Below are 15,416 nucleotides of genomic sequence, written 5' to 3'. Positions count from 1 at the left end.
AAATGAATTTAACATAATTTACACAATGTAAATCCATTGCAAACACTAGGAGCAAATAGAGAATACAAGATATCTTTACCCAAAAAAAAAAAATAGAGAATACAAGATATAGGTTGTGTTTGGTATGTATTCTAGGTCAAATTCTTATTCTTCGACGATAGAAAACAATTATTTTTATTGTTTGAGAATGTGAATCGACTTAGAATGCATAACAAACGCAACTATACTATTTTTCATTGATTTTTTTTTTTTTGGGTGCAAATACTATTTTTAATTGTTTTAATATGTAAAATTGGTTTTGGACAATTGATTCAATCTGACATGGTAAATTAAGCTGTTTAACAAACGGTTTGACTTCTTAAATCTAAAATAAAATCGAATCGATTATCAGTTCAATCATTGGCCCCCTTATCTAAAGGAGGAAAAAAGTATCAGCAACCAACTAAGAAGAGCCATTTAAGGCTTGAATCTATCTGAGAAACAAGTTATTAGAGACAACTCAAACCAACCCAAATCCAAAAGTGGTTTTTTGGTAAAGACGAATGGGGAACTGAAAGTAGGCAAAATAGCTGCACTGGAAAGAGAGAAGAAACGAGTCAGTACTCAAAGAGTTAGAAAACCATTTTTACTTAGACGATTTCCTGCTGAGGAAGGAATCAAAGAGGTGAATAACTTTATTTTTCTTTTTTCGATTAAAACAATTTCTTCTACAACTGCAGATCGTTACCTCGCCTCTTCTCTCTACTTTCTTTGGTCAGATGTTAATGGGTATTTGCAGATTCCAGTTTTCCACCTTAACTAACTTGGAGCCTTTTCAATCCCAGCTGTCTCTCTGCAAATAGTTGTCCATGGGACCCTGACATTAGCCCCCGTGTAGATCTTTCAAGATAACCCATCAATGGCGTGAAATTTCTAGCCCTACCCTTGTAATTTCATTCCCTTTAAGGGGTCTTTTGTTCATCAAAATTTTGTTTTTCATGGCTTTTCGGCCCGTCTAGTTTCTGGGTTGCTCCTAATAAATTTTTTTTTGGGGGGGGGGGGGGGGGGTGGGGTTCTCTTCTGCGTTTTGGGTATTTCCTTCCTCACATAAGAATCCCTATTTTTCCCCCCTTTTTCTCTGCAGTGGTAGATTTTGGGGGTTATCAGGTCTCGGGTCAGTATTTTTATGCTTTTGTTCATAAGACAGTCATAACTCATAACTAGAAAATTTTGAAATTTATGGTCACGGCTAATTATAGAATGTGTTACTGATGTTAGGTACTTTTCTGTCTTTTTGCTATTTTCCAGAAATTAAGGTATAAGAACTGGTGGAAGATCTTCCTTGCTAAAGGTTAGGCTTCTGTTCAGCCAGAAATCAAAAACGAAAAAATCTGTCGTAAACTGAAAAGTATTGGCAGTTGAATGTTAGTTTGGGTTTTTTCCCCCTCTTTCCTTTGAGTTCCCGTTACCCTCTGAACAGGGGAAAAAGAAAAGAAAAAAAAAATTGTTTCTTATTTTGTTTATTAAGTATCAACATTATGATTATTGTTGTCTATCAATGTTGGGGTTTGAACAGTGAAAGGGGTGGGAAATCTGGTGAGGGTCTTCACAATCATGGTTAGAATCTAGGAATCATTGCGTGGGGTTTTACTGTAAGGGTCTTTATCAGAGGAAAAAGATGGTTTTTTTGAGGTGGGGTTTTCTGGTGGTTTGGTGTTAATTCATGTTGTTTGTTTCTGAAAGAAATTATTTTTGACTGTTATACTGATTATATTGTATGTCAATCCATGAGGAAAAGGGTATTTTGTTAATGGTGTGATTCTCATTGTTTGGTTAATCTGCAAAAGGGAACAAGGCATGGGGCTCTATGAAGGATGATCATTGCAAACCCTAGACAGAGATTTCGATTTTTTCTCCCTCTTCTTTTTTTAGGTCCTGGTTTCCTAATTGTCACTTTCACATTTCACTATCCATAAACAGTAGTTTTGTACTGATTGAACTGCGCACCATTTATATTTTCTTTTCTTTTTGTTGGCCCACGCCATCATTTATTACATTTTTTATTTTGACTAAGAAGATATTTTTCATGATCTATCAAACTAAAGGACCCTGAATTCTTCCAGAAATCCTATTCCTATTGTGGAGCAAATCACCATTGAATTCCTTGCCTCCTCCTCCCTGTCATTCTCCTTCTCTTTATTTTGTGGTCTTTGAGGTGGTTGTCTCTGGCTCTCTTTGGGTAATTTTATTTTTTGGAGTGGTTTGGTTGATTCTGTTTTCTTACATCTATTCTTAAACATTTGCTCTCTGCACCTGCATCCCTGAAAAAAGAATTGTTATAATATAGGTATAGCTCTTGAACTAAACAATTCCTGTCCACCAATTAACTAGTTGGTATTGATATCTTTTACAGAAATAATTTAGTTCCAAATTTCAAGAGATGGTATAGAAAATCAGGATTCCTTTTGCATCCATGTAGAAATCCTCCTGAAATGGACAAAAGAATAATATAGAAATTGAAAGGAAACCTTTCATTCATCTTCTGTGCATTCATTTATGGTTTTGGGGATTGATTTTGTTGTAGATTTCCAATAGGTTACGTAGATTTCCTTTTGGGTCTCCCCTTTCAAGCTACCTCCTGTGGATGAAACCCTTCTGGACAGATTTGAACAAGGGTAGATGATTACAGATGAGACAAGCAGTAGCTCCTTGTGGAGTTGGGAGCAGGAGAAGGCGTTCGAGAATGCCCTTGCAATTCATCCTGAGGATTCCGAGGATCGGTGGGAAAAGATTGCAGCTGATGTACTGGGGAAAACTGTTGCAGAGATCAAACATCATTATGAGCTTTTAGTTGAAGATATTAATGGGATTGAATCTGGACATATTTCTCTGCCGTCCTATACTACTACTTCAGAGGGTTCAACAGACCAGGCAGGTGAGGCTGGGACTAGTAAAAAGGGCAGCCACTCTGGCGAATTTCATAATGAATCTAATCATGGAGGAAAAACATCAAGGTCTGAACAAGAACGGCGCAAGGGCATAGCTTGGACTGAGGAAGAACACAGGTAGAGGCATATGTGTAGTTGTTTTTTGTTTATTTTCTGGTTTGGCGTTGGATACTCTAATGCTGATATATTGCCTTTGGTAAAGATTGGTTACAGTTGCATTATTTTATTTATTAGTGGGTCTCTACAGTTTAATTTTATATTATGCTTTGGAGAAAGTTCTCTACTCTCTATTAGGTTCTTGTCCTGATGCTACTTACTTTGAACTCAATATGCCATTGAAACAGTATTTCTTCTGTGCTTCTTATTCTGCTCCTATGGCTTGGTTAACTGACAGAGGAACCCAAACTGAGGTATTAACCATCAGGCGTGCAAATTATTACCTGACAGGGAACTTGGAGTGAGATGGGGAAGCCATGAGGTTTTCATAATAGGGCTTGGTTGCAGACTTGTAGTTCTGTTATATGTGCATTAAAATTCAAGATACATGAAGCTTAAGGAAATTTATTCTGCTCCTATAGCTTGGTTAACTGACAGAGGAACCCAAACTGAGGTATTAATCATCAGGCTTGCAAATTAATATTATCTGACAGGGAACTTGGATTGATATGGGGAAGCCTTGAGGTTTTCATAATAGGGCTTAGTTGTAGACTTGTAGTTCTGTTATATGTGTATTAAAACTCAAGATACATGAAGCTTAAGGAAATTTTGAACTGCTTGATATAGTGAATTGAGTGCCACTTGTCCAGGATAAGTTAAATGATGCAAAGCCATTTGGTTTCTTCTGTTTTTCCACTAAATTGTCTGCTCTTAGCCTTGAGAAAGATGGATCTTGTAAACAGAAAAGAGATATTGTAATAAGTGGATTGCTAAATCACTTACTTGGAACACTTCAGAGCCTTACACATTCAGTCTCTTAGGGGTGAACATAGGAATAAAATACTTTGGACCTAGATTAGTTAAATGGGTTAATTCTTGCACGCCAGATGGATCTGCTGATCGAGGTCAGTATCGCTGGAGAATGATCCTGGGTTCTATCGCAGTCTTAAAATCCTTGTACAAGAGTGGAAGTGCATTGTTCAATTGATGGGAAAGCGGAATCTCTATTTTTAGGAAGTGCACAGCCTATTTAATGAATTTTCCACTTGATTTGGCCAAGTCCTCGTTCAATTCTCACAGCTTCGTATGATTTTAAACATAAATTAAAAGTGTCATTATTCATCTTCATTTCCTTTCAAAGTTATTAGATTTGTGCCCCCAGCCATGTATGATAACACCCTACGGGGATCATGGCATGGTTATTAAGGAACATCTGTTGGCAGTGATATTGGAACTAATAGGCTTTAGAGCTTTTAGCATAAACTAATGAACTTTTCTGATTCAATAATACCTATCTAGGATTTCAATCTCACTTCAGGCTATGGGTTCATTGACTGTGTATGAGTGATCGCCAAGTGTGTCTGTGTTTATGGATATATACTCAACATAGCAGACATTACAGTAAGCAAAGCTTTGTACTAACTACCTGGGAATGCGTAAATAAACCCTTTTCTTACTCCAATCTACCGTACCATATCTTCCATTAGATTATGAGTTCTCAAGTCATTCTTGCTCCATAAACCCTTTTCTTACTCCCAGGTCCTTTGGCATTCCTTCGTCCTTGTGGAGCCTTCAACCTGTACTGCATTACTGTCAATAAGTAATTAAAAAAAGCACCATAGAACACTAGAACACCTTACAGTGCAGCTGTTGAACTACATTACGTGTCCATTACTACTACTAGAAGAACTTCAAACCTATGGTGATCCACTTTCAATTTCACAATTCTAGGATATCTGGATTGTGAAAACCCTTGCCTGTCTATTTGTAAACCAATACAGAAACTTCCTGGAGTGATTACTCGCACACACAAACACAAATGCATGCAGACCCCCCCAAAGAAAACTGTGCTTTTCAGCTAATGGATTTTGGGGGAGGGAGATAGAGAGAGTTGGCTAATATCCCTCATCATTTTTGGCATTTTGCAACCCCTTACCCCAGTGCAATCTGCAAATTTGGGAGCTTGAGGGAGGGGTGTTGGATGCAAGAAAGGGCGTAATTTTACAAATGGAGAAATCAGGCCAAAATGGAAATTCCTTCTAGAAGCTTAGCTCTAATAATTGGATGGTTCATAGAACCATATGTCCAGCAGTTAAACCTCATTATATTGTCCACTCTGGTCTGGTTTTTAGAATTATGAGCTTTTGTGGCTTCTTTCCATCTAATTGGAAATTTTTGCATATGGCTTTGTGATGCTTCTGTCCTTCGAATAATTTTCAGAGTCCATTCTATTCAAATAGAGTTAATATGTAAACTACACACATCCACATAACTCAATTATCATCTGCTTGAGCCCTGTAGTTTAGATTAGGAACAAGGGTGTTTTCCAAGTTTTCATGAAATTGCTTGCCGAATGTGTATTTACTTCACCCGTTTTCTCTTTTCTTGGGTTTTTATTTTCTAAGAACTGTACATAGAAAATACAGTTTGTTGTACCTTGGTTTAATTCGTACATTATATAACCCAATATCATAGTCTATTTAATAATATGACATAACTGTACAAATTCCATGTCTTTAAATTTACAGGATGATCCAGTCCTATTGCTTTGTTAGAATGGAGAACTTTCAAATTCGGTAAAAAGAGCAAGCTGATCTTATAACTGTACAAATTCCATGTCTTTACTTTTACAGGATGGTCCAGTCCTATTGCTTTTTTAGAATGGAGAACTTTCAAATTCAGTATCAAGAGCTAGCTGATCGTATAATCGCCAAATGAAAACTAAAATGTTCAGTTGCATGCCCTAGTACCAGAATTTCCTAGGACTCCTATACAATCTAGTAAAATCATGTTTTGAGAACACCAAATTTTGAAACCATTGCCCCCTTTGTGTTGTGGTTCGTTTTCCTTTTCTTGTTGATGTGCATGTGTGTGTTGGGGGTTCGTTGGGCAGTCTGTTTGTATGTCCATTTCAGTTTGTCACTGTGTCTATCTTTTCAGCTTAGTCATCTCTTGTATGTTGGAATATTTAAAACTGTTCTGCTTATCAGAAGGTGTGGACGTGAGCTGATTATATAACCTTCTGTTCAGAGGTTCTCTCCCCCTCCCCCCACAAAGCGATTATCAGAAACTGCGAAGTGTGAAAGTCGTATGTAACTATTTCGCTTCTGTGTTTGTTCTTGTGATCTCATGTTTCTTCACACCTTTATTTATATATTTATTTTTTTGCATATTTCTTTAATTAGTTAGTGGGTTTCTCCTTCTAAGCATCAGGTTACTTTTGAAGATCTTCACTCTTTAGTATTGTCTCAGGTAGGACCTATCTGATCTAATCAATGTATAGCTGCGGATAGAATGTTTCTAAATCCCAATTTAGAATATGTTTTCATGCTTCTTTTTAGTCTTCTTTTTTTTTCTATCGACCTTGTGGTTGTATCAGAAACAAGCGCACAAACAAAAAATAGGTGCACTTGTGGTCATAAATCTCAGTTTATTTCCTTAGCTGTTTGGGGTTAGCTGAAATGTTATTAAATTTGACATATAAAATCTAACACCCTTTTGTCCTCTAGTTATAAGTGGAAACTTGAACGGGTTGGTGAGTCGATGGATCAATGCTATTTTGTAAGGAGGCCCACGCACAAACTTGGGAGACCCATAAAGTTCTGGTCGCAGTCCAATGGGCTGGAAACAAGCTTTGGTTAGTTATGGTAGGTTGGGCCTTTCATTTTCTTTGGTTTCATTATAACGGCATAATTTAATGCCCATAAAGTAGGTATAAAAATAATATACAGGATTAGTGGTCAAGTGTTTGAGTTAAATTAGGATACTTAATAGCTTTTAAGAGTTCTGTTTTGAGTCTATTAACTTCAAGTCGGTATAAGAGACTTAGGAGTCCTTTTATGACTAAATTTTTTTTTTAGGAATTTTAGGTCTTTATTTATGTAATATACTCATCATCAATTAGAGTCAACAGTTTTGTAGCTGTTGAGCTGCATACAGAATTGGTGCCCCAGTCCTGATTTCTTCTCTTCTCTTCTTCTTCTCCATTAATTACAAGGCTAGTTTCTGAAATTCTGCTCTATTCTTCTTCTGTTTGCTGTTTAGAATTTCTATATCAAGTTCTAGTTACAGTACTATTTTAAAATTTTGATCTTTCCAATCAAAACTAAAAATCAAACTGCTACTATACATCCTCTAGATCTCAGTTTTTTGTACTGATAGTCTAGATCTAGTATCAGATTGCTGTTCTACTGCTATTGCTGTATCTGAATATAGTTTCTGATCTGTGCTTAGACCTGCATTATCTATTGATTTCAGAAATCCTTCTTTTGCTAAAATTCTTCAATTCTGATTTCTGAATGGATCCGGCTCCTATCCAGGGAGCCCAGTGCCCAGAGAGTGCCCAGTGAGGCATCCAACAGCGCTGGGCTGCTGGGCACATCGGGATGGGTGCCGGGCACACATCCCCGCGTGCCCAGAAGCCCAGCGCCATTGGATGCCTCTCTGGGCACTCCCTGGGTGCTGGGGTCCTCGGAGAGGAGCCCGACACTTTCTGAACCCTGGTTTTATCTCTGTTTTCTGGTCTCTAATTAATCTTTATTCTGATCTGAAACCCATAGATCTATCTGCCCATCGAATTCTGCAGCTTTCCAACTTTTCTACTTCCAGTAGGATTACTGCACATCTCTGAATCTGTCCGTGAGAATCAGATAATCTTTTGCAAACCTGTTATACTTAATAATTACAGCATTCTAGCAGAATTTTATGCATATCAAATTTGTTTTGATTGAGTTGTTCACTTTTCTCTTAATCATGTCCTTATTCCAATACCTGTGATTTTCGCAAGCTAATCTTCCACTAGAATTCCCCGGTTTGGAAATAGCAATGTATTTGAGTATGTCATAAAAATATTCCTGACCAACCTTGAGAATTGAACATTAGCAACTGCATCTTGACATCTGATCTAAATAGTTTTGCTGATATATCTTTTGGTGTTTGATGGTAAATGTTGCTCTTTGTGTTTAACATATGCACTTCGCTTCAAATTGGCAACTCCCTTGCTCTTAAAATCAGTTGCCTGTCATTCATTTGTTGTGAATTGTGTTTCTAAATCCCAATTTGGTAACTTTTATAACCATTTTTAGTGTTGAAACCATTGCCCCCTTTGTATCTCTGTGGTGTTTGTAGATATGGTCATAGAACATTACATAACTTGCTGTTCTTTTATTTGGATCAAGATTCATGCTTCAATGTTATTCTAGTTAATTTATTTTTTTACTACCTTAAATCCTGTGTATTTTTAATGGATCAGGTTATTTCTTCTTGGATTGGAAAAATATGGAAAGGGCGATTGGCGGAGCATATCTCGAAACTTTGTGGTGTCTAGAACTCCTACACAGGTGGCCAGTCATGCACAAAAATATTTTATACGCCTGAACTCAATGAACAGAGACAGGAGAAGATCAAGCATCCATGATATTACAAATGTGGGGAATGGAGATGTAACAGCACCCCAAGGTCCAATCACTGGTCAAACAAATGGGTCTACTGCTGGATCTTTAGGTAAATCTTCCAAAACACCACCTCAGGCCCCAGCTGGTGGCCCTGGAGTTGGTGTATATGGTACTACCATAGGCCAACCGATTGGAGGCCCCCTCATTTCAGCGGTTGGCACTCCTTTAAAGCTTCCCGGCCCTCCACATATGGCATACGGTGTGCAACCTCCAGTACCTGGACCTATTGTTCCTGGTACCCCAATGAACGTGACTCCAATGACATACCCAATGCCACATACATCTGCTCACAGATGATTTTACATTGTCAGCCATCCAGTGTATAAAAGAAAGAGAATGGGCAGCTCGTGATGGGTCCTCTCTGCTTAGGGCAGAACAGGATAGCCTAAGTTGCAAGCAAAGGTTATCTAGTGCCATTGTGGGTATATTCTTAGTCTAGACTTAGGTATGAGATTTGCCAATTCTAATTGTGATGGAAATAAACCATAGGAAAGGAATTACATGTACATGTATAGGAAAATTTGGAAGTTAGTGTGTGGAGCAGGTTATTTCTGTTTCTTTTGTTCATTACCATTAGTATTAGTGTTAGGTGCTAAGACAAAGCAAGGTGTAAAGAACCCAATTCTTATTTGACTTATTCCAGTGGTAAGAGTATTGTGCCATGTTTGGCAAAGCTGATCTTCTCTTGTGGACTATTTGGTATCAGTAAAGATACATTTATAGAATTGCATGCTTCTTTTCCTTAGGTTTAGCTGTGTGGTGAATCAGTATGCTTCTAGTTTTGGCCTGCTGGTCCAAGTCTCCTTTTGGCTTTTGCTGCAATATTCAACCCGACCCGACTCTGTTCTATTGCATGTTGTTGACCATTTCGGGTTTTTAGTTATATGCAGTACTTAACCATGTGAATTTGATGGCATGAATCTCATTGACAGGTAATGCATGAATTTCCTTTTTGTGTTTTTCAGGCAGTATTTGTGATACTTTGGGCCTCTGGGGTAGGTTGAATCTAATACTCTGCCAAGGTTGTGCCTAGGCTGTATTTGGTTGCAATTCTGGGAAGATGCTTGGGAAGGAAAGGGTTTTCCTTGAGATGTTGTTTGGTTGTACTTTGGAAATACTAGGATAATGGGTTTTTCCTTGACAATGTTTATAAACATTTCTATGGGACTAGTTTTTCTGTAGGAATCATTGTCTAACCTTTTCTATTATATGGAACTAATTTTATAGGAATAATCTTCCTATAATGGTCCGTAAGATGGTTTTTCCTTTTCCAAGGAAGAAAACCAAGCACCCATCCCAAAACTCGTGTGAATGAGTTTTGCTTTGTAATACTTCTAGGAAATCAACCAAACAAAGAACAAGAAATACATTAGCCTGTGTGTGTATTGGCTCCTCTTTCAAACTCCAATTGATTAAAAATGGCACTTATTAATTCACTCATTCTCTATACCTTCTTATGTTTATTTTCTGGGCGGGGGATCACTGCCAGGTTGCATGGCCCCTGCATTAGCATGGGGTCAATGAAAGTGGGCAGGGCATCTAAGATTTTTCATTTCGGAGGGGCAAGGTGGTTATTTTGCCCTTCCTATATCTGGGTGCAAACATCGCATAACTTGGCAACCTTCTAGGTGAGGGCATTCTAGAACCTTTCTTATTTTCAGACTTCGAAGCATTGAAAAAGCAAATGACAGAACTCTAGCAGACGATTCAATGCATGCTTTCCATGTTTCATGCAACTGCAACAATTCAAGTCCAAGGCGTTCTACTGGCCCCATGGTTTCATCCACCAGTGGTACCATGCCACTTAGTACGTTGCCCCACAATGGCCCAAGTCCTGTAGCTCTTGGGGTTTTGTGCTCAAGCGTTAACAATAATCCAGTTTTATTCCAACTAAATGGGTTGGTTACATGGATTTTTACAAAGACTCAAATTATTAAGAGAAATTATTAATGCCATCCCTTGACGTTTGCCTATATTTTAAATCATAAAAAAACCTTTTCTTACCATTTGGACTTCAACACCAGCCCGGCGTCAACCGACGAAGCTCTTACTTGATGGTGAGCTCAGCTTGGAGGTGGAGAATGCCGTTGATGAAGAACAGACTGTCTTCAGGCATGAAGGATGTCCATGGTACAACAAACAGGTTCCGGTATCCAACTGCCTTCCCCCCTGTGAAAGTATATGCTCATGTTATTAACAGGCTGGTGAGATTGGAGTATCATGTGCAGGCGGTGGAGTTTGTGTTGAACATTGTAGGGAGGGATAAGGCGTTGGATGCTCAGAATTTTATCCATCAAATAGAATAACTCTTGTTTCTTTCTTGAAGCTTTGTGGATTCTTTGAAACTAGGAGTTCTTTGAAATGCAGAGCTGAGTTTGAGAAAGTGACTATTGGGAAGCACTTGTCTTCTATTTTAATTTTATCATTGATCGTATTCTTTGATGTCTCTGCTTATGGTTTTTCTTTGAACCTAGTCATAATGCAATCTGTTTCATTCCTTTTGTTCTTTTAGGGAAAATATTTCTGTCTTGGATGCATTAGTATTTAACATAAGCAACTTTTTGTTTTGGCACTGCAAGAATGGAAGAGCAAGTTTTCAAGAAAAGGGATTTTGCTCGCTTGGGATCCGAAGCTAGTCTATTGAACTCCTTGCACAAAATTGAGGTCTATGCATCACTTGTTTGATGAAGAGATGCAGTAGATTTATAACAGAGTAGTCTTTTTGGAATGAATTTCTCTGTTATCCGAAATTTTTGAAACGACTTCGAGAACAATCGGCGCTCTAGTTAGATTCAACAAAGACATGATCGTGTCCAACAGTCCAAGCCCTCATTTCCATGGCTTCGAATTCTTCGACCCAAGTCCTCTGTTACCTAATTAAATCAATCAAAAGTCCCCCCGGTCGACGAAATAGAATCCAACGGAGAAATCCTCAAATCATCAACTTCCTGAGTGCCAAAGACTCGTCGCTCCGAATCGCAGCCATGGATTGTATCCTTGACATCGCCTATTTTGGAAGGAAAGAAGCAATAGAAGCGATGCTGGAGGAGGTCTGATCAATAAACTGGTGGAGTTGCAGGGGTCAGAACTGGGGGGCGATTTGATGGAGATGGGTCGATTCAACGAGATTGAGAACAGTGAGTTCTGTGCTGGAGGTATTGAAATGGAATCCAAAGCGAAGAAAGAGAGCAAAGAAAGGAGATTAATGGAGAACCATCCATTTGCGAGCTGTGTTGCGAGGTTTGCTGTGCACCTATGTATTTGCTTTGATAGTCCTCCGTAGGCTTTGCACTTGGCGCAAATTCATAGTCAACCGCAAAGCTCACAGATCCCTTCTCCTGCATCCCCAAAAGTAGCCCAAAGCAGTGGAACGAGCTTGCCTGGTCCATATTACAATGAGCTAACAGGAAGAATCCCTGCCCACCAAGGTGAAATGCCTGTGAATAAACCCTCCCTGATGGAAACAGGTTTGCGCACTCCACCCTTTTCAAGTCCAAGTACGCCACGCAGGTAGCTCAAATTCCACTACCTTAACTGGACGGTACTTATAAGCTCTCACCACAAAAATGCCAGCGGCTGGCAAATGGGGCATCAACTATACTCGCCGGAATAAGGAAGATGGTCGTCGGGGTCTTACAGAGCTTCGTCGGTGGACGCCAGTCTGCTTCGGTCGCTAGAGTAGGTCTCTTCTTCAGAAGAAGGTAGCTTGCCTTGGATGTTCTTCAAGGACGTCGGCTGAGTGTGAGGAAGAAGAAGCGGTTGTGGGTGTTTTAATTGAAAGGATAGATTAGGTACTTCATCCACTAAGAAGGGTAGATTTGTCTTTTACAAAATATTAAGTTGCTAACATCACCACTTAACATCTCTTAACTAACGGTAGGGGGTCTCTATATAATTAATTTGGTAAAGTAGAGGTGATGATTGATATTATAGTAATTAGTAGGTGTGCTTTAAAATATAGGCAAACGTCAGGGGGTGGTGTTGATTATTTTTCAATTATTATTAAACTAAAATTAAAAAAAAAAATTTATAAGGAAAAGAGTGCAATATCTGTAAAAACTCAGAAAATACCCACTTAAATGGAGTCGGTAACATGGATCGGAGTTTCATGCTCAAGCTTATGTTTGAATTATTTAAAAGAAGTTTATATATATTTTTGGGGGGTAATGGATCTTGGCCAGGAATGTAGTTCTTGTGCCCAAACATAGGCAATTGTGAAATGACTACCATGCCCCCCATTGAAAGATGGAAATTTCACCACTATTGATACGTTTGCACGCACTCCCATTGGCCTCCACACTAGTGCATGTGTCCCGTTCCCAAACAAAAACACTCTCCCCTATGATTTTCTTATGAAAAAAAGAAGTGGGCCTGAATCATGGCATGATAGAAACTTGTGGTTGCGTCAACAATATATGATAGTTTAAGCAATTTAGAGGAGTACTTGTCTTCGAACCCCAAGGGTGTAGCTCAAGGGAGCATGCTTAAATTGACACGTCCTGAGTTTGACTCCCCTTAAACCCTTGGGGTCAGACTTATGGCTTCTATGGTCTCATAGGATTTGGTATTCCCGATGCGTGTATGGGTATATATGCGTGCCTGGGGACTAGTTGGGCCGAAGGTCCAGACACACCCATTAGTGAAAAAAAATACTTGTCTTTCATTGCTGAGGCATTGGGGGATTGCTCTACATCTATTCCAATTCAGATCGGATAAGAATTGGGACAGAATAAGGCAGAATTGGCAAAAACCCTAGAAAATAGAATTGGTAGGGAAAGACAGAGATCTCTTTACATCTCCCATTTTTTTAGTGTTTGATCTAAATTTTGTCATGGTCGATCCTAATTTCCTTGTTCAGAATCAGGGTGGAGTGACTTCGATTCCATCGAACAACCGGTTCGGTTAATTCTACTCAAACTTTTTTATAATATAAAAATAAGAAGTGGTTTATTAATAATGTGGGAAAGTGTCATTCACCCTTCTATGCGTCACATCGGTATTTTAGGGTTCATTTGAGTCAAATGGAAAAGAGATTGGATTGAATTGCAATCGTACAGCTTAGACATCAATAGCATCCATGGCGGGTCTTTAGAAACCTAAAAATTAGTATGGGAGAGGGAAAGTGGTTCCATAAGGTTGGTATCATGTCTCAATACTAGCAACATTATCTATAACAAAGTAGAATTATGTGGGGCTCAAATTTTGAAGATAGGTGGCCCTCAGTTTTCTTGTTTATGTGTCAAGCTTGAGTTCAAATAGACTACCATGTTTCATAGAAAATTTTAAAAAATAATAATAAATATAAAGAAATCATGAGAATTAAATTGTCTTTGTCATAAATATTGGTGGAACTTAGTTCTTTTCATCAATTGTAGAACTTATACGTATTTCTAATATTACATGACAACATTTCCAAGACAAACCATCTTGATAACCTTTTCATGATGGCCAAATCTTTTTCTTTACGTGGCTGGTTGAACGGGCACAAATTTTGAGGATGGTTAGACCTCAAAGTCCCTTGCTTATATGTCAACTATCTTCTTTTTTTTTTGGTAAAATATATGACTATCAACCCAAATAAAATTCACCAAGTAAAAAAATAAAAGATTTGAAATTCTAAAAACATGTGGGTGCATTGACATACATAGCATATTTGATTGAATTTAACTTTGAAATTTGACAAGTGACTAATCCTTTATCATGACAAATTGAATGAAGTTTTTTTTGGGTTCCTTTGAAGATGACCCACATGTTTCCATTTTGTCGTGCAGTTATGATGGTAACAACTCTTCTGTGCACAACAAGCTCTTCTTTATGATGCAGTAGCCATCTCTACATATGGAATGGCACACAGTGTGCATCAAATTTCACAGATAGTGGCGTATATGGAATGGTGCACGTACAGAGTGTGGTGGATGCAGAATGGTACATACAAAGAGTGTTCCTTGTACTTGGGTAGGAGCGTCATAGTGTTTCTCTCTCTATAAAGAGGAGGAAAGGTGCTACAGTTATTCTTGTATTTGTTTTGTAAAAATTGGGTGAGTGTAGGGATGTAAATGAATAGTCAAAATCCATTTCCATAGCTGTGTCCGTATTTATTTAGCACTATCCGAATCAATCTGAAAGCTAAATGGATAGAGATACGAATAAGCTATTGTTATCCAAAAAGCTATATTTACATTTAAACGGATAAAATATCTGTGTTCGTATCTGTTTAGCACTATCCAAATCCGTCCAAAAACTAATCGAATGCTGATGCGGATATAACACTCTCCGAGCCGAATCCAATCCGTTTACATCCCTAGGTGAGAGCATTATGTGTTGGGAGATTGTACTCTGCCAAAATACAATAACTTGGGTTTTGGTTATGTCAAACATGGACACGAAACTTTGTTGAAATTGTCTTCATCAATCTATATTCCTGTAGAATAAATAAATTAATTGGCATGATTTAATAGGGTTAAATGCACGTATCCCTACAATGCACCAAATATTCCTCATGCCCCTAAGGTTCCGACAAATCCACATGCACCCGTACAAAATTTCACGTACCACCCCTACTTTAACCCCTTAAAGCTATTTAAGTCCACACTGTTAATTTTAGATACTAAATGCTAACGGTTCTGAAATTGAAGAATGTAATGTATAATTATACCCTTATTAGGGTATAATTACCAAAATACCCTCGTCTTCCCTAAATCTCGTTCACCAAAATCCATCTGCCATTTTTTAAACTTCTCTCAAAACCCATATACCTAAATACCTCCCTTAGATAGATAGAGACTTACCACCGGCCGCTGCAATCGATTAAGAATGGAGAAGAAGAAGAGGGCAGGGGATAGGGTTTTGCTCTGTAATGGCTACCACTTACAACGAACTG

At 38.3% G+C, this 15,416-nt stretch overlaps 1 protein-coding gene across 3 annotated transcripts; it reads left to right on the top strand.

Annotated features, from left to right (window-relative positions):
• The first annotated feature begins 1,199 nt into the window (after positions 1-1,199).
• On the top strand, positions 1,200-9,185 carry LOC122646592 (transcription factor SRM1-like). 3 transcript variants are annotated; one of them, XM_043840176.1, is made up of 3 exons: positions 1,200-1,257; positions 2,643-3,044; positions 8,335-9,185. In XM_043840176.1, the coding sequence occupies exons 2-3, from the start codon at positions 2,659-2,661 to the stop codon at positions 8,831-8,833; spliced, it is 885 nt and encodes a 294-aa protein (XP_043696111.1). In that variant the 5' UTR covers positions 1,200-1,257; positions 2,643-2,658; the 3' UTR covers positions 8,834-9,185. The 3 variants fall into 3 exon arrangements, with proteins under 3 accessions (XP_043696111.1, XP_043696110.1, XP_043696109.1); XM_043840175.1 differs by having other exon boundaries at positions 2,564-3,044; XM_043840174.1 differs by lacking the exon at positions 1,200-1,257 and having other exon boundaries at positions 2,086-3,044.
• Positions 9,186-15,416: the final 6,231 nt, after the last annotated feature.

The sequence above is a fragment of the Telopea speciosissima genome, chromosome 11, assembly GCF_018873765.1.
Source record: "Telopea speciosissima isolate NSW1024214 ecotype Mountain lineage chromosome 11, Tspe_v1, whole genome shotgun sequence".
NCBI classification, from domain to species: domain Eukaryota; kingdom Viridiplantae; phylum Streptophyta; class Magnoliopsida; order Proteales; family Proteaceae; genus Telopea; species Telopea speciosissima.
This window is presented reverse-complemented; position numbering and strand designations above follow the sequence as displayed.

Bases quoted from the DNA above. Each gene is read 5' to 3' on its own strand.
- LOC122646592 (XM_043840176.1), top strand. From the start codon at position 2,659: ATGATTACAGATGAGACAAGCAGTAGCTCCTTGTGGAGTTGGGAGCAG. The intron at 3,045-8,334 runs GTAGAGGCATAT...TTAATGGATCAG, and splicing joins TGGACTGAGGAAGAACACAG to GTTATTTCTTCTTGGATTGG.